Consider the following 18,412-nt stretch of genomic DNA (forward strand, 5'->3'; position numbering starts at 1 on the left):
TCACCTTCTTTAAGGTGGCCCCTTGGTCAGGTGATTGACCACACTGTTGAATTAACTCTTTTGCATTTTAGGAAGTATAGAGTGTTAGGTCTTCACCCAGGCCAGAGAAATAGCTTTTCCTAATACTCAAATCCCTGATGCAGGCTATGGTACCATAAATTCTATACCTGCACCATGACATATGCACATACACAGCCATGCACACAGAGACATACACATATGCACATACACAGCCATGCACACAGAGACATACACATATGCATATACACAGCCATGCACACAGAGACATACACATATGCACATACACAGCCATGCACACACAGAGACATACACATATGCACACAAACAGCCATGCATACGCAGAGACATACACATATGCACATACACAGCCATGCACACACAGAGACATACACATATGCACACAAACAGCCATGCATACGCAGAGACATACACATATGCACATACACAGCCATGCACACACAGAGACATACACATATGCACACAAACAGCCATGCACACACAGAGACATACACATATGCACATACACAGCCATGCATACACAGAGACATACACATATGCACATACACAGCCATGCACACACAGAGACATACACATATGCACACAAACAGCCATGCATACGCAGAGACATACACATATGCACATACACAGCCATGCACACACAGAGACATACACATATGTTTTTCAAATAAATAATTAAATAAATGAGTAAATAAATACATGTATGTGGTGTGTTTTGCACGGCAGCCCTGTATTCAATACAATATTTGTAAATTCTTCCAGGCAGTCTTTAACATATTTTCTCATTTTCTTGATATTTGTTTGTTAAGAAACTGGAAGCTGAGGTTTCCGTTGCTATAGTGGTGTTCAAAGTATATATTTATGATTTTGTCATAAATTGTGTTTACATATGCAACATGTAAACAAATATTAAAATAAATAAAAACTAGGGAATAAACTATGATTTAGGAATGATTATCACATTGACTAAGGTTTTAGTTGAAAATTACATGATCCAGTTTTCCAGTTTATAAAGCATGTTGGACAGCTCTCTGACTGAGGAGATGGTGGGAAAAATCACCCCTTTACTAGCTTCTTTAAAGCCATACATCCAAATCATGCTACCCCTAGTAGGTAACTCAGGTAACTGGGACTTAAAAACCACCAGCGGTTAGAAAAAAAAAATAAGTTACTCTCATAGATGAATGAGGTCTCAATACTTTTGACTTGTGATTTAAGTATCACTTTTCTCCCTTTGGGCATAGACAGTAGATGGTAGCCATACTGCATGTCAGATGTTGGCAAGGAAGTTTAGATATGGTAGGTGTTTGTTGATGATGTGGTTAATAATAGGGAAGGTTTCAAAATGGATATAGTAAGATTTGGGCATGCATAAAGACAGATACTTCTTCAGTAGTATTAAAGTAGATTTTTCTCACATTAAGTTATAATTGTTATTACCAACAAGCTAACTTATAATATCATTAGTAATAATACGTTATGCTTTCAGTAAGTTCGGTTTTCTTCCTGATGATTACTTTTGTTTTATATGGATCTAAGTATATCATTATTATTTGGAACTTAAGATGGGGCTCCTATAGTATATTCATTTTGTCTTCTTTAGGTTTTATTTGTGCTTTCATGATGAATATCAATAGTAACTTCAGTGGTTGGATCATTTGTGGAAAGTGTTTAAGGTCAAATGTTCACTTCATGAGACTTCATTGCTATCCTTACAGAGTATATGTACCTAGGTTGCATTGATCCATATTTCAAAGCACATGTGAGTAGTAATGAATTTCAGTCAGCAAATGAGAAGACAGTGGTCTCCTTGCAGAAAGGAATGCTCATTCTCCTTGAAGATATCCATTTATCCTGAAGTATTTATGTGCCCTCACATCAAACACATTGACTAAATAATGGGCCCCAAGTTAGCATGCACATGGTTATTAATATAGCCTATTTTATTGTTGTTTATATAAAAAGTGTGTTAAAGATTTCAGATATTCATCTTATCCCTCTAATGAATTTCCTTATGCATCTCTTGAGGCACATTTTGTTTTAGAATCTACGCTGTATGAAAAAAGAAGCCTTTTGGAGATTGTAACAGGATAGTGCAGTGGCCAGATGTGAATTTTTTTTTGAAAAATGTATTTATGTTTTATGTTCATGAATATTTTTGCCTACATGGGTTTATGTGTTCCACATGTGTACTTGGTACCCACAGAGGCCAGAAGAGGCTATCAGATCCCCTGGGACCGTAGTTATAGGTGACTATAACCTGTCTTGGTGGCCCTGGGAACTATATCTTGGCCCTGTGCAAAAGTAGCAAGTGCGCTTAGCAGCTGAGACATCTCTCTAGGCCCGAAATATAACTATTTGATCATTCACTCAGATGCTGCTGCTGAAGTTGTGTGACAAAGGCCAACAGCAGGAGGAGCACCAGATTGGAGACTATCTTATGTTATTTGGAATTGGAATGGATTTCAATATTTAAGCCTGGTTGAAGGTTGTAATTTTCAGGTAGAAACAAGAGGAGTGGCTTTCAGATACCCGACTAAAGCAAACATTTTTTGAACAGAGAATTAATTCTTAGATACTACTTGATTCCAGGTTGCTTTTGCGGGTATGGGGTGTTACTCTTCTCTCAAAATTTCCACTCATGCTTCAGTTGTTCACCTGTCACCTGTGTCTTCTGATTCTTCCTAAAGATTCATATCTTCCAGATATGGCTATTATTTAGTAGATGTTCAGTTCTTATAAATATGGTGTTACCAAAATGGATAGTGAGCAAATTCTCATAATAAGCCTTTTTAATGCCTTTGTGATATATGAAAGCATTGTGTGGAAATACGGGTGGTTCACGTTGTGTGTTCTGTGAGCAGCTCATTACTGTTTCGTATCTTCTCTTTAGCTGGGATGACAGCAGTTCGGTGAGCAGCGGCCTCAGCGACACACTTGATAACATCAGCACAGATGACCTGAACACAGCATCCTCCGTCAGCTCCTATTCCAACATCACCATCCCCTCCAGGAAGAACACCCAGGTGAGACCCATCTTCTCTCTCCCCCAGCGATTCTATCAATTTCTTCCTCAAAAAAAAAATACTTTATTAAACTGTGGTTTTACTCTTTAATCTGAAGTATTTGCACAAGCTGAAGAAGCGGAGATACTAATGATTCACCAACACCGGAATCTGAAGTATTTTTATTTTAGGCCCCTAGAGTTGCACCCCTCATAACTATAGCAATGCCCACCCCCAACCTCTACTAAAGATCGTAAACAGCTGAGACATATTTGCTGACCTCTAACCCAGAAAGATCTACTTTGATATCTTTTCCCCTTCTAATACTGATTTACTTAAAAATTAAGTTTAAAACATTGGATCTAACATTGGATCGTTCTGGATTAATTTTATAAAGATGTCAAAAACAAAGTGCTAAGCTCCCTTGTGAACGGTGAATCAAGAAAGAGTGTTGAATGCATTCTATCTTGTCTTGGATTTTCTTGTCATGTCTGTCGTAGAAAAATTCCTTCCTTTGTGGAGTTTAATTAGGCTTTTCTGAACATTATTTATTCTGACATTCTCTAATATCTGCATAAGGAAATTATATGGCTGAAACTGATGAAACATGAGGGAAACTATAGTTATAAATAGAATCGTTTCTGGCATTGTTCTGGAGTGGAAGTCGCTGCTTCGTTCTTTTTCCTCCCATGTATCTGAAAATGCATCCCAGTTACCAAGTCACATCTTATAGGTTTTTTCCCCCATGGGAAATTTTTCTTTGTAGCTAAAAACAGATGCAGAGAAACGTTCAACAGCTGATGAAACCTGGGATAGTCCAGAAGACCTGAAGAAGAGCGAAGAAGATTTTGACAGCCACGGTGATGGAGGTACCAAGTGGAAGGGTGCTACCTCTGGACTGGCTGAAGACGCAGAGAAGTCAGGGCAGAAAGCAGGCCTGTCTGTGTCTCAGACAGGCTCCTGGAGGAGAGGCATGTCTGCCCAGGGAGGAACCCCAGCTAGGCAGAAAACCGGCACGAGTGCACTCAAGACCCCTGGTAAGTTTGTCACTTAGGGTCTGCGCTGCAGAAGAATTTTAACCCGTGGTGCTGCTTTGCATCTGTGTTCACATGTATTCACTCTCCCTTTAATAATCAGGTTATTTTGCACACAGTTACATAATTGTATTCTCTAATCCACATACTTGGTCAGATCAGTCCACATGAGTATGACAGTCTGAGAACCTGTATGGGACACATTTGTCACAGTGGGTGTTATGCTCTGTATTACAATCTGGTCACATTATGTACAGGTAAAGTTTTAGCTCTGCATAAACAGTAACTCACTTTTCCTGACTTTTTAAATGCATATTTCTAATATTGACTTTACAAATGCCATGTTTTCAGTATTGATTTCACAGACATCACTTCTTTTTACTACAAATTTGAGTGCTGAAAGAATCTCCTCTTACTTTATAAATAGCGTCTGTTACACTCTGATTCATAGCAGTAGCAAAATTACAGTCATGAAGTAGCAATAAAAAATGAAAATCATGTTTTGGTTGGGGCGTTCACCACAACACAAGGGACTGTATTAAACAGTCACAGCATTAGGAAGGTTGAGAACCACTGGTCTAGTATTCAACTTGATTGGAATAAGTGACAGAAACAAGAGTGTTGTAAGAAACAAGTGTTGCAAGACACAAAAATCTACCAAACAAGAAAACAACATTTTCGCTTTATCTCCTCGAGCTCAGTACGTTTCCTCCAACAGACATGTTTTTTGAGCTATATGCTCTCAATCGTCTCAGAGAATGTGCCTATTTAGATCTGAAACAAGAAATATGTCAGAACTGAACTGATATAAAGAGTTAAAGTGTGTTCACGGTTTCCATTTGGTTTTGGAGGTGTTCGGATGTCAGAGCATTGAAATGAACCCATCTGTGTGTTTCTCATTAATTAGGGAAGACTGATGACGCCAAAGCTTCAGAGAAAGGGAAAACTCCCCTGAAAGGGTCATCCTTGCAACGGTCTCCTTCGGATGCAGGAAAGAGCAGCGGAGATGAAGGGAAAAAGCCACCGTCGGGCATTGGAAGATCCTCAGCCAGCAATTCTTTCGGATATAAGAAGCCAAGTGCCGTAGGGTCCTCAACGATGATTACCAACAGTGGAGCCACCATAACCAGTGGCTCAGCAACACTGGGGAAGATCCCCAAATCGGCTGCCATTGGTGGGAAGTCAAATGCGGGAAGGAAAACCAGCCTAGATGGGTCCCAGAATCAAGATGACGTGGTCCTGCACGTGAGCTCCAAGACCACCCTCCAGTACCGCAGCTTGCCCCGCCCTTCCAAGTCTAGCACCAGCGGTATCCCTGGGCGAGGCGGCCACAGATCCAGTACCAGCAGCATCGATTCTAACGTCAGCAGCAAGTCAGCTGGGGCCACCACCTCCAAACTTAGAGAACCCACTAAGATTGGCTCAGGGCGCTCCAGTCCGGTCACTGTCAACCAAACAGACAAAGAGAAGGAAAAAGTCGCAGTCTCCGATTCAGAGAGTGTTTCACTGTCAGGTTCCCCCAAATCCAGCCCCACCTCTGCCAGTGCCTGTGGTACGCAAGGGCTCAGACAGCCAGGGTCCAAATATCCAGATATTGCCTCACCTACATTTCGAAGGTAAGGGTATGTATAGGGATGCTGGGAAAACGTAAAAGGTAGTATATAACACATATTTATTCTTCATAAAGGTATTTTAATTTATTCTAAATATTTGAAGATTCTGTATTCTAGACTTGTTTAAAATATATTGAGTTCTATAGAACTGATTGTGTGAACTGGTACTGTAAAAAGTGATGCCCGTTGAGAGAAGCGGTTAAGTCTTTCAGCTATACTGTCAATATGATGTATGCAAGAAATACAAAAAGCATGTCAACAGACTTAAAATCTATTCATAGAGGTAGTGAAACCTAAAGTGATAGCTTGTAAAATAATTCAGTAGGTTCCATCTCTCCTTTCCATAGTTAAAAAAAAAATCAACCTGCATAGTTTTGATATACACTGCACTTACTTCTAATATACATTATCTTGACCGACTCTTAATACATTCATTGGTAGCTATGAATATAGAGGATGTATTGCATGTGACTGTTTATATTGGACCAATTTATACAAGGCTAATATTAACATAGTAAAAAAAGTCAAAGTATGATGTAATTCTCAGACTTTAAAACATTTAGAGGTCTAGTACAGGGCAAGAACTCACGAGTGAGGTGACTTTGATAACTCTTTGTCGGTGTTCTTTGTCAGGGTTCAGTATGATGTAATACATGGTTATATTTGTATTAAGCATGTGAAGTTCTCCTTAGGAATAGCCCTGATTTTAGATACCATAAGTAGCCTGGAGGAGATTAGCGGATGACTTAGGACAAATTGTTAACTATACCTGCCTCTGTTTCCCCATTTTCAAATTAATAGAGTATCATTTATTTTTGTTACTTGTTAAATATTTAAGGTTTATTCTTATTCAACAGGTTTACCTAGAATTTTAATCTCGTAGAGAGAGTCTTTAAAAATTTGCTCTCACATTTAAGCAACCTTAAAAGCATAACTGTTTGAAAAATAGTCAAATTTCTCAATAGAAGTACTAATTGTGAAGAATGTTTTGAATTGTCAGTTTTTCTTAGAAAGAATAAATTACAGCTCTAGCAAAGGGTAAATATTTTCATTGTTTATGTGAAAGCCAATAGTGCCCTCCTGTGGCCCATTACCTATGAAACAATTTCTCATGTTCGTCATAAAAATCTTCCACTGCAGGAAATATGGATGCATTGCAGCTGAATTAGTAACCATTCTGCCATTACTTCATATCATGTTATTTCCATATTCGCATAAATTTGATTATATCATCTGTTTCATTTACAAAACTAAAATGTTTTCTGAACTAAACTCCAATATCTAACTTAGCACCAATGATATTTCAAATCACTGGTATATATATATCTATATATATCTGAATAGCTCTGCCAACTGACAGAAATCCCCGTGGTTTTTCCATGGGAAGATTTCCCCAAATCTGTAAGTTGCCAACTATATCCAATATTTCCAGCTGAATCCCTCAAGCCTCCAGACCTTACCTTGCTTACTTAACCTTGTCTTAACCATCCCTGTTAGATTTTTGAGGAACCTATTTTAAAAAGAGGAAACTCCATTTAAGAGTCATATACCGAATGCGTAGAAGTTGTTTCATTATAATGGTCGATAGACAACGCCAGAATGGTCGCAGTAATTTAAGAGTCCTCTGATCGCTACAAACGTAAAAGTCAAGCATGATCATGTTTGACTTTTGCCCACTCTGCCCACCCTGGGTTGCAGTCCAGTGCTGATTTCCCCTTAAGATACTGTAAGAACTTTGTAGTAGCTGATTAATACCAAGGCAAGTCATTTCACCTTCAGGACCATAGAGGCTGGACGTGCTTGGTAGCTCACTACGCCAAAGCACCCTTGGCTCTGTGGACTGAAACCCTCTGGAATGTGGATATGAGTCTCTTGGAACAACTGAAGCTGTTATCTGTTTTTCTTTTAGGTTGTTTGGTGCCAAGGCAGGTGGCAAATCTGCCTCTGCACCTAATACTGAGGGGGTGAAATCCTCCTCAGCAGTGCCCAGCCCTAGTACCTCATTAGCGCGACAAGGCAGTCTGGAGTCACCATCGTCTGGTACGGGCAGCATGGGCAGTGCTGGTGGGCTGAGCGGCAGCAGCAGCCCTCTCTTCAATAAGCCCTCAGACTTACCTACAGATGTTATAAGCTTAAGTCACTCCTTGGCTTCCAGCCCAGCGTCGGTTCACTCTTTCACATCGGGTGGTCTTGTGTGGGCTGCCAATCTGAGCAGTTCCTCTGCCGGCAGCAAGGACACTCCGAGTTACCAGTCCATGACTAGTCTCCATACGAGCTCTGAGTCAATTGACCTGCCCCTCAGCCATCATGGCTCCCTGTCTGGACTGACCACAGGCACTCACGAGGTGCAGAGCCTGCTCATGAGAACGGGTAGTGTGAGATCTACTCTCTCAGAAAGGTGAGCTTCCCCGGAGGCACCCATGAGTCCTTAACCCCTTCTTCCTGCTCTGTGCCCACGACCCCACCCTCCTAAATTTCCTTTATTCCACAGTGAGCACAACTGTGCTGAGACATAAGAAAAATGAACTTAAATTTAGAGTTCATGTTGGTAAGACCAGTCTTATTCTTCACTCTTGTTGCCAAATTTAACAAGGAATGAAATCATTAAAGTAGGGCAATTGGCTCATTTTCTTAACATGAATGCCTGCCTTTCTAGTCAGTAGGCAATTTTTGAATAATGTATAAACTAGGCAATCTTGCAGTTGGTGATATCTTCTCAAGACTTTTCTAATGATTGGCTTGAGATTCAAGACACCACAGATCCTTAGGATCAAATTCACATGGATTCTACAATTGTGCTCTAAAAAATATGTGGAATTTTAAAATATAAGGTAAATCCCTTATTAAGACATATTCTGCAATGCTCAAATTGTCCATTAATCTATTATTTCCAACTATCACCTTCTGGATTCTCTTGCCTGTGTGAAATTCAAAATCAAGTGTTCCATCACCTTAGTACACACCGACAGCCCTGCAATCGGCGCTTCTGCTGCATTAAAGCACTTGAGACCTAAATGAACCATTGGTGCTCAGTGCTTACTGTAATGGGCTGGTAATTACAGAATGTATGTTTTCCCATTCATAAAAAGCTTGAGTCCTGACAACTGGATTCTACCAAAATTATATTTCCACTTCCCTTTAGGTTTTGTTAATACATACAACATAAAAGGAACTGGTACTAAATGGTCCATCAAAAGAAATTAGACTTTCAATTATATCACAGATCCTGGTTTCAGTACTTACAAGGTAAATGGGCATGATCACATATCATGTATAAAACTTATGCCAAATAAATAGAATTATATTTAAAATGTATTAACTGTTTATTTAAGTAATATATCCTAAATTTATAAGAGCTTGTGTGAGGAATTAAAACAATGAGTTGATACCTAAATCAAATAAGCAGGTTACAACTTATTAGTTGCAATCATTCTCCGAAATGCAGATAATCTTTAAATTATAAAGATGAAAACATGAAGTTGATCATATAGATTTCAACCTATTTTTACCTTCAACATTAAACATTAAGAAACATGGTCAAATACATCACTGTAACCAAGAAACCATCAAATCAAAACTTCACGTTAAAATCAACAAGTTATATAGCTATAGTGAAATCCAGTTTTAATACTTTATTTCACATTTAAGCTCTATAAAAATGTCTACTATATAAATCCAACAATAAATCGTTATTTACAATTTTAAAACAATCCTCTTAATAGTTTTGCAATATGAGAAATAGTCTAATTTTAAACTGATATTAGAATAAATCAAAGATGCCAGGCAGTGGTGGCACACACATTTAATCCTAGCACTCAGGAGGAAGAGGCAGGTGGGACTCTGTGAGTTCAAGGCCAGCCTGGTCTACAAGAGCTAGTTCCAGGACAGCTAGGGTTGTTACATAGAAAAACCCTGATGCCTGCAGGCCAGAAAGAGGGCACCAGACCTCATTACAGATGGTTGTGAGCCACCATGTGGTTGCTGGGTATTGAACTCAGAACCTTTGGAAGAACAGGCAATGCTCTTAACCACTGAGCCATCTCTCCAGCCCCAATAAGTAACTTTCTAAAATATGTCTTAAATGTATTAGTGACTATTCAGTCATATAAAGTCATTGTGGCTATTTTATTAAGAATGACATATAAAACTGATAGTAATAATTTTCTTCCAGCAAATAGTTCGATAGAAATTTGTAGATTTAAAACATTGTGTGTACTTTTTCTTTGGAAGGAAGTTGCAAAGTCTAACAATGCACTTTAACTCTTAACAGAGCATATGAGGAAGTGTGTGGTCTGTTTAAGAAAATCTCATGTGCATATTCTGGCAGAACTGGCCAGTTAATTTCTAAATTAAAAGTATAAAAGTGTATCAAGGTGTGATTTTTTTAATTAATTTGAAATGTGTATGATAGATGCTGTGTTGTATGAGCTCTTGATTCCTCTTGTTGCACTTTGATTTTCACATATTAGGGCTAATAAATCAGTGGTTTTTTATACTAATTCCAATTTTATATAAATTATTCTTCATTAAAATTAAAAAGTAAAGAAATGAATAAACATAAATGATTTTTTTTTCCATTTTGCCGTGAACATCAGATCTAGTCATTGGTAGTTCAATGACTATAACTATAAACCAAACCCCTATTTGCTTTGTTTTATTCTATTTTATTGTGACCGAAGCATATTTTTAAAGTAATTTAAAGTCATAGACAACCTTGACAATGTCCGGTTTGTCATTAAATGTGAAATTTGACAACCGTGTTGCCCACAACTGTTGTCCTTAGAAAAACTGTGCATGAATTGAAATCTCTACTTCCCTCGCTTCTCTACCTCCCAAACTGTGGCTGACACTGGAGTGGTCGGCTCTTGAAGCTTTGCAGAAATGCCAACATAATACTGTTATTAATGTCTAGAGCAGTGGTTCTCCACCATCCTAATGCTGTGACCCTGCTATATAGTTCTTCATGTTGTGGTGACCCCCAACCATTAAATTTATTTTGTTGCATCTTCATAACTGTAATTGTTCTACTGTTATGAATCCTAGGGTAAATTTTTTTTTTGGAGATAGATGTTTGCCAAAGGGGTCTCAACAAAGGTGAGAACCACTGTTCTAGCATCTAAGATATGTTCTATATTATTCAAACTAAGTGTGTTTTCTGAGTTATTTCACTGGAACATATGAACTGTAATTTTTATACAGCCTGATAACTTTGGGGAAAATAATAATTGGGTAATTTTCTACAACATTTTAAAGAAATAATAGCTTATGATCGCAAAGATGCATAGCCCAATCCAGTTTATATTTAGACATTTCTTATTTGTTTAATATGATTCTTTTGGTTTGATTATTCACACTACTTAGGAAATTTTATGATCATAAAATATGACAAAAACAAATTCCTCATTGGCATGGTATAAGAGATGGAGTACCCTGTGGAAGAAAACATTTTAGCTTTGATTCTGAGTGGTTCAATTTGAAGTCAGTCCATTTTTCATCTGTGTTCCATCAACCCCATTGTGCACATGCTGTGTGTTTTATTTTGATCATCTGATATTATCAGAAACAAAAGCAGTAGTTCTGCAAGTCCATATTCATTTTCCACTTTGGCAGTCTGCATGCTAGAGATTAGAATGGAGCCTCTCGATGCACACCAGTCTTCTCCACCCCAGAGAGTCATTCCCCACTAATTTAGGCACATCTTTCTAGCCCTATGTCCGAAGAACTGAGATATAGTTAAAATAATGGTGATATAATACATAACCTTTCAAATACCCAATCAATGATTTCTCAAAGATGAAATAGCTTCACTTCAGTGATATATTTAAGTAAATTATACTAGAAACATTGTTTGAAGAGAATACATAGTATATATCAAATTCTTTCTTACATGTTAGTGGGAAACAAATCAACCCTTATTTTTATTGGAATTAACTAGACAAGATACAACTAGAATGTGATTTTTTTTTCATCCTGTTTTGTTATTGGGCCTTGTCACTTTATCAGCAGGTGTCATTGTCATCCCCATGATTCTCCTGCAGATGTAGTCACAACAAAAGTCTAGTCCACTCCACAGGATAAAGGGAGCACCACAGCTTCCACGGGGATGCCAGGCTAACATGATTCAGTGCAGTTTCTAATTAAGTTTGAGTGTCACTAGGATAGAAAGAAATGCCACGTTTATTGCAGCGACAAAGGTCCCGCCACTTCGTTAGCGTTTCCAGCCAGCTCAGTATTCATGTGTGTATTAGCAGAGTGTTGTTTTGTGTAGTTTAGAGAATGAATTTTGTTGAGTATGTGATTTGGAAATTTCGTTTGCATTATGTCCTTAGGGGTTTTCTTTGTTTTAACAGCATGCAGCTTGACAGAAATACACTACCCAAAAAGGGACTAAGGTATATATTTCTCTCAGCACACCTGCTGCCTCTTTCTGTTGTTGTGTAAACTCTCTGTGCTGTGTCTTTTCCGTATCTGTTTGCTGTGTAGCATCTGACTTGGAATTTGAAGTCACTTTTAATCTTGATGCTTCCTCTGTCTGCAAGAGTGGTGATGCTTCTTACGAAGGGATGCCAGTGAGTGCGGAGGTGTTGACTCAAGTGGATCCCATTAGGAATATCATGACAATGAAATGAAAAGCTTTGCTCAGGAGGGGAGCAGCTAGCGGTCAGAGGCAGAGTCAGATCTCTTATTAAGATAAAATTGTTTCTCCTGGCTTTTCTCCTTGGATATGTATGTTTGCCAAACCTCAGAACTGCAACTGGGAAGGTGACTCAGTTGTTAAAAATGCTTGCTAAGCAAGCATGAGGACTTGAGTTCAAATCCCCAACACCCACATAAAGAGATGAGCAGAGTCACATGGAGAGTAATTCCATCACTGACAGGAGTGGAAGGAGAAGCGCTGGTTCGCAGCTTAGCTCAGGTTTGCTGAGACTATAGTGATTCTGTTTCAACGGAGTAAGGCAGAAGATAGTAGAGCATGATGCCTGATTTCTTCCTCTGACCTCCATATGCATGCAGGCACACAACCCACACACATATACTATAGGCATTAATACACGTACAGATGCTCATAGAACCTACATAGTCCCCCAAACCTACAGTCTACACCTGTGACGAGTAAGGATGAAATGCTCAAGTAGGCTATAAATGGAGTAAATACAAAAATTATCATCACAGGGCAGGTATGGCAATTAAGGTATTATTTTGCAGATTGTGTTTTATAAAAACTCAATCCTGATTTCTGCTTTCCTGCTTTAATTATTTGCCAGATCAGTTTAATCCGAGTAAATCTAATGCCACTTAGCAATTTCTAAATAGCTGTTCAATTCAGGAATAAGAATAAAGTGAGAATTGAATTCATGGCCTTGAACTTGTCTTATGCTCTATTTTTATTTTCTGAGAAAAAGATACAGAGCCAAGAGCTAACAGGTACAATGCTATGAGCCCAATAAGCTGACAATAAATGGTATTTTAACCAAAGAAGTGAAGGAAAACCCTAGCTCTCAGTGTGTGTCCCACTTCCTGTGCTGTCCTGTGACTCTCACTGTGCCTCCCTTGACTTCTGGCCTACCACAGTCTACCATGATGAACCACTGTTCCGGCCTTTCCATGCCCTCCCACCCTAACCCAGTGGTTTGGGGACCTTCCCTATTAACTTGGCTGTCTCCTCGTTGCTTATGACTTTCCAGTCCACATCTCGCAGAAGCATCATTTTCTCCGCACGTGCCTCTCTTTATTTTCCCTGTGGGATCAAACAGATGGTGCCAAATCATCTGGAGGAACTGAGCGATTGTCGTTAGATCCGATCTGTCTGTGATTGCCGTGCAGTCTGAATAGTGAGCTCCCCTCGATTGTTTCCGTGTCCTGATGTTGCCTTGCCCTTGTCGATGTGCTCAAGCGTCTCAGCTGTGCTGTTTTGCAGATACACCCCATCATCTCGGCAGGCCAACCAGGAAGAAGGCAAAGAGTGGCTACGTTCCCATTCCACTGGAGGGCTGCAGGATACGGGCAACCAGTCACCGCTGGTCTCCCCTTCTGCCATGTCGTCTTCAGCCACGGGAAAATACCACTTTTCCAACTTGGGTAAAATATTCTAAATCGTCAATTCTCTTCTACTCCTTTCACAACCTCGTCATCTGGAAATATTGGTGTGTTTCCATAAAGAGAGCGAGAGGGAGAGAGAACCTCAGCATATTGCTTACAGTACATAGGATAATTTCCAAATATTGTATCACTTATTTTTTATGAGAAATGATTAATGTTGAGAATATATTATAGCTAGAATTGTCATCATTTTGTGAGCTAAATCTGAACTACACAAAGCAGACCACTGTAAGTATCAGAGGTGGGGACAAATCATGATACACCTGACCTCAAGCCCAGCACCCTCTCCCTTCTATCCCAAAGTCCTTATTCACATTCAGTAAGGCATCTTAGTTTATGTTGTTGCTGAACAAAATTAACAGTCTTTATGGAGACAGAAAGAATATAGAAATAATTAGGCTGAAAATAATATGAAATTATATGACTGCAAGATAATTTCTTGAAACATTATTGACATCAAAATGTTCCCTATCATGCATGATATGTCACTGAAGACAGCAAGCATCCTATGAACAGTTTTAGAGAGATATATTGAAAAATAAATGACTGTCTTACCCATTAGTGTCATTTGTGGGATGTGTAGTCATTTACATAAATGTCACAGAAATAGAGAAGATTGAGGAAACAATAAAACGTGTCTAAGCATGTCAGTCGTCATTTAAAAGTCTCAGTGATGATGTAAAAAAATAATTTCTTGGATTGGAAAGGTGGCTTGACAGTTAAGAGCTGATACTGCTTTTCCAAAGGAACTAAATTTGGTTCCTAGCACCCACATAGGGCAAATTGCAACCTCCTTTAACTCTAGTTCTGGGGGGATGTAGTACTACCAGACTCTTCGGCATCTGTGCTCACAGTACACACAACTGTACATAGACACGTGTGCACTGGTCGAAGTTTCTGTCCCACCAGGTCCCACAGCTGGTCTGTCCCTAAGAAACACACAGAGGCCTACATTAATCATAAAGCAGTTGGCCTATCAGCTCAGTATTCTTATTAACTCTTTATATCCTATATTAACCCATAATTCTTGTCTATGTCAGCCACATGGCCTTGTACCTTTTATCAGTGAGACATTCTCATCTTGCTTCCTCTGCTTCTGGGTTACAACTGCAGACTCAGCCTTTCCTCTTCCCAGAATTCTCCTGTTCTGGTTGCCCTGACTATACTTTCTGCCTGGCTACTGGTCAATCAGCATTTTATTAAACAAGTACAAAAGACAAATCTTTACAGGGTACAAGACCATTGTCCCACAGCACGTGTGTACATTATTGTTATTAGTAATAAATATTTTAAAAGTGATTCATCTGTCAAGTCATATATGAAGTAGTCTCCTTATTTCATGTTTTGTCAGCCTAGGAAAAATATGATTTTTAGATGTCACCACAGACCATTCACAAATGAACAATTTGAACATTTCAACTTTGAACCCCAAAGGACTCAAGGCTAAATCTGTCTTATTTCCGTTCTTCCCACTATAATTGCTAGAACTTTTAAGACATAGACAATAATCTTTCCACAGTTGCATGTGAGCTACTTAATGGTATGAACATCAATATTTATTGCTGCAGCTGCACATAATAATGCTTCTTTGCCCTGTAATGGCAAAAGATGTATATCTTCTTTTTAACTTGGTGCATAATTATGAAACAGTAAAAAGTCTAACACTGAAACATTTTTTAAAATTGAAAATATTTTTGTAAGATCTTAAGGATGTAAAGTATAGCCACATGTACTAGAACATCTGAAATATGAACCCAAATCACCCCAAACACTGTAGACTTCCTAAATACCTGCTGCGTCCTATCAAGTTTTTATTAATTGATACTAATTATCTAGCTGAATATTTATGATAATTTTCCTATACTTGATATTCTAAACATATCCGTCTACTCCATTATTCTTGGATAAAACATAACATCTCCCTAATTTTTATTGTCTGGCCTTGGGGCAGTCATTTAAACTTAGCTGAACAGATATATAATAACTAGGTCATCCTGCAAAGAAAGATTGATATCATGAATGGGAAAGCCATATAATACTTGAAAACTTAAGACACTGAAATGAAGCATTTTTTAAAAAAGCATATATCATACTATGAAAGAACAACTGTCATTACCTGCATTTAATCCAATATAATTTCAAACTAGTGGTTATATTATTTGATGTGAATGTAAATCAAAGTGTTATAATATAAATATAGAATACAACTATGGGACTAGAGAGAGGGCTCCACCATTAAAATCGAAGCTCACAACTAAAAATATAAGAATACAACTATGACATTTAAATTAAGGTTTCTCTACAAAGAATGTCAAACATTTGTATAGAGATATATTTTGAAGTTTGCAAAATTTAAATTAATGTGTTACCTGAAGACAATACGCCTATGGTTACAGATGTTTAAAAATTGATGGTTTAAAATTATATTTTATTACAGTTTTTAAGAGTTTAAACACATCACGAAAGAATTGTGCATCTACTGATAACAGACCATTTCTGTAGAAATTTAAGGACCCATTGTTTCTATTTACAGTTACCATGCAAGGACTACATACAAACCATGCTTTAGCAGTGATTGGTGCAGTGTACTGAGAATGAAATAAAATTTAGGGAATCTTATTTTATTTTATTAAAATTTTATTTTAATATTTGTTGTATTTGAATTTTAAAGTAGTATTTTTAAACATTTTAAGTATTTACACATTTTTAATAGATGAAAGGAAAAGGCAGTTGGACAAAATGTGGAAGCTTTGTAGGTTCAGTAACCTCAACACTCTACAGGGTGGAGTAAGAAGGAACGAGGGTCAATGTGAGAAAACTGAGTAGACTTAGGTGTATGTTCTACCTTGTCTCAGGTGTCATCACATCGAGTCATGGACACCTTCTTAGTAGTGCACATCAGGCCTTGCAGAAGTACTACTTGGTAGACACGTCAGAATACCATTCCCTCACTTACCCTTCAGCATATTTAGAGTGAACCATGCAATATGTACTGAGGAATAGACTCACATGATAAAAACACGTATGATTCAGCCACTCACATAGTAAATAAAGTTTCATAGCATTCTAAACACAACATGACAGAAACTATTTCAACTATCTAAATTTGGACACACATTTTAGAAGTTTATTCTTCTGTTGTTGTTGCTTTTTATTTTGGAATTTTCAATTATGAACCTTAATTAGATTCCACACACCACTTTTTATTTAAGTTATATAAGATTTTCCTATTTTAAACAATGTCATAAATCCATTGATTAATATTTCACTATAGAAGCAAAGGTGTGGACTGTCTTAAAGTTATTTAAAAGCCTGGCCCAGAAGCTAAACAGATAGCTCAGTCAGTAGTATACACATAAATCCCAGTCAATTTTCCTTTGATTCCTGTTCCCCTAGTCATCAAACATATAATATTAATAAAATCACTCTATGTGTTTGACTCAGGGAAAGGTCAGTCACTTTCTTTAATTAACAGATTGTCCTCTGTATTTCTCTTCTATTCAGAGTTGGCTCAATGACTCCTGCCTTTGTGCGAATCTTAAAGGTCATTCTCTCATTATTTTCATCAGACTCTGAAAGTAATATTTGGTTATTTTACCAAGTTAGGTGATTGAGTTAAACCTTTTTTAAAGCATCAGTATAACCACAATAGTAAATTTTTGTATTCTATGACAAAACAAAACAAAGCAAAACAACAACAATGAAAAACTTTGTGTTGCTTTTCTACACTTTGGTTCTTTCCCCTGGTGGACAGTTTTGAAATCAGATACCGGGTTATGTTTCTCTTCCAGTTCAACTATAAAAACAGCAAACCTTGGGAGGGGGTTGCAGGGGAGGGGAGATGCAGAGAGGGGAGCAGAGAAAAATGTAGAGCTCAATATAAATCAATAAAAACAAAAAAATTTTAAAAAGCAAACTTTTCATCAATACTATAGTTGAACATTCTTAAGTGCTGTTGGTATGTTTCTAATGGAAAATAATCAATATCCCTTGGGAATTTATCTACTTCTTGTAAAGTTTTTTTCTTAACTTTCATTATCGTTAGCTTTCTTATCAAATTATCTTGGACCACCGTCCTGTAAATGACGACACAGAGACTTATTTTTAATTGCGAAAGCTTGGCCTTAGCTTAGGCATTTTCCAGACTAGCCCTTGTAGCTAACTAACCTGTTTTTATTAATTTACCTTTCACCACATGGCCTATGTATCTCTCCTCTGTACTGTGTGTCCAACTTGTTTCACATCTCACTGGCCACTCCCCACCTCTCTTCTTCCCAGAGTTCTCTCTGTCCAGGGAATCCTGCCTATTCTCTTCTGCCTACATATTGGCCATTAAGCTTTTAATTAAACCAGTCACAGAGATACATCTTCACAAAATGTAAACAAATATTTTGCAACATTTCCTCATTATCTTCTCAGGAGTGGGTAAAATGGTATATTTGGAAGCATACAAAGAGCACTTTCTTGGACATGTCTGTGTTCATTTTAGTAACCAAAAACCAGTCAACAAATGTCCTTTTTAGTGCTGGTGTAAATATGAAAGTGATACACATATAAATAGGCTGAACGCCATCTTTACAAGAGTCATTTCATGATGTAGACACTGAACGGGTTAATGTAC

At 37.9% G+C, this 18,412-nt stretch overlaps 1 protein-coding gene across 8 annotated transcripts in view; it reads left to right on the forward strand.

Annotated features, from left to right (window-relative positions):
- Window positions 1-18,412, forward strand: part of Nav3 (neuron navigator 3) — a 740,499-nt gene that overhangs the window by 651,878 nt on the left and 70,209 nt on the right. For 5 of the 8 annotated variants that reach the window (XM_085683469.2, XM_085683465.2, XM_048418403.3 and 2 more), the window contains 6 exons: window positions 2,933-3,065; window positions 3,811-4,081; window positions 4,986-5,694; window positions 7,601-8,089; window positions 12,042-12,083; window positions 13,610-13,770. In XM_085683469.2, coding sequence (XP_085539595.2) covers window positions 2,933-3,065; window positions 3,811-4,081; window positions 4,986-5,694; window positions 7,601-8,089; window positions 12,042-12,083; window positions 13,610-13,770 — 1,805 coding nt within the window. The remainder of the gene's footprint in view (window positions 1-2,932; window positions 3,066-3,810; window positions 4,082-4,985; window positions 5,695-7,600; window positions 8,090-12,041; window positions 12,084-13,609; window positions 13,771-18,412) is intronic. The other 3 variants (XM_085683467.2, XM_085683472.2, XM_085683470.2) reach the window with 2 other exon arrangements.

Source organism: Myodes glareolus, chromosome 26, assembly GCF_982192425.1.
Source record: "Myodes glareolus chromosome 26, mMyoGla1.1, whole genome shotgun sequence".
NCBI classification, from domain to species: Eukaryota; Metazoa; Chordata; class Mammalia; order Rodentia; family Cricetidae; genus Myodes; species Myodes glareolus.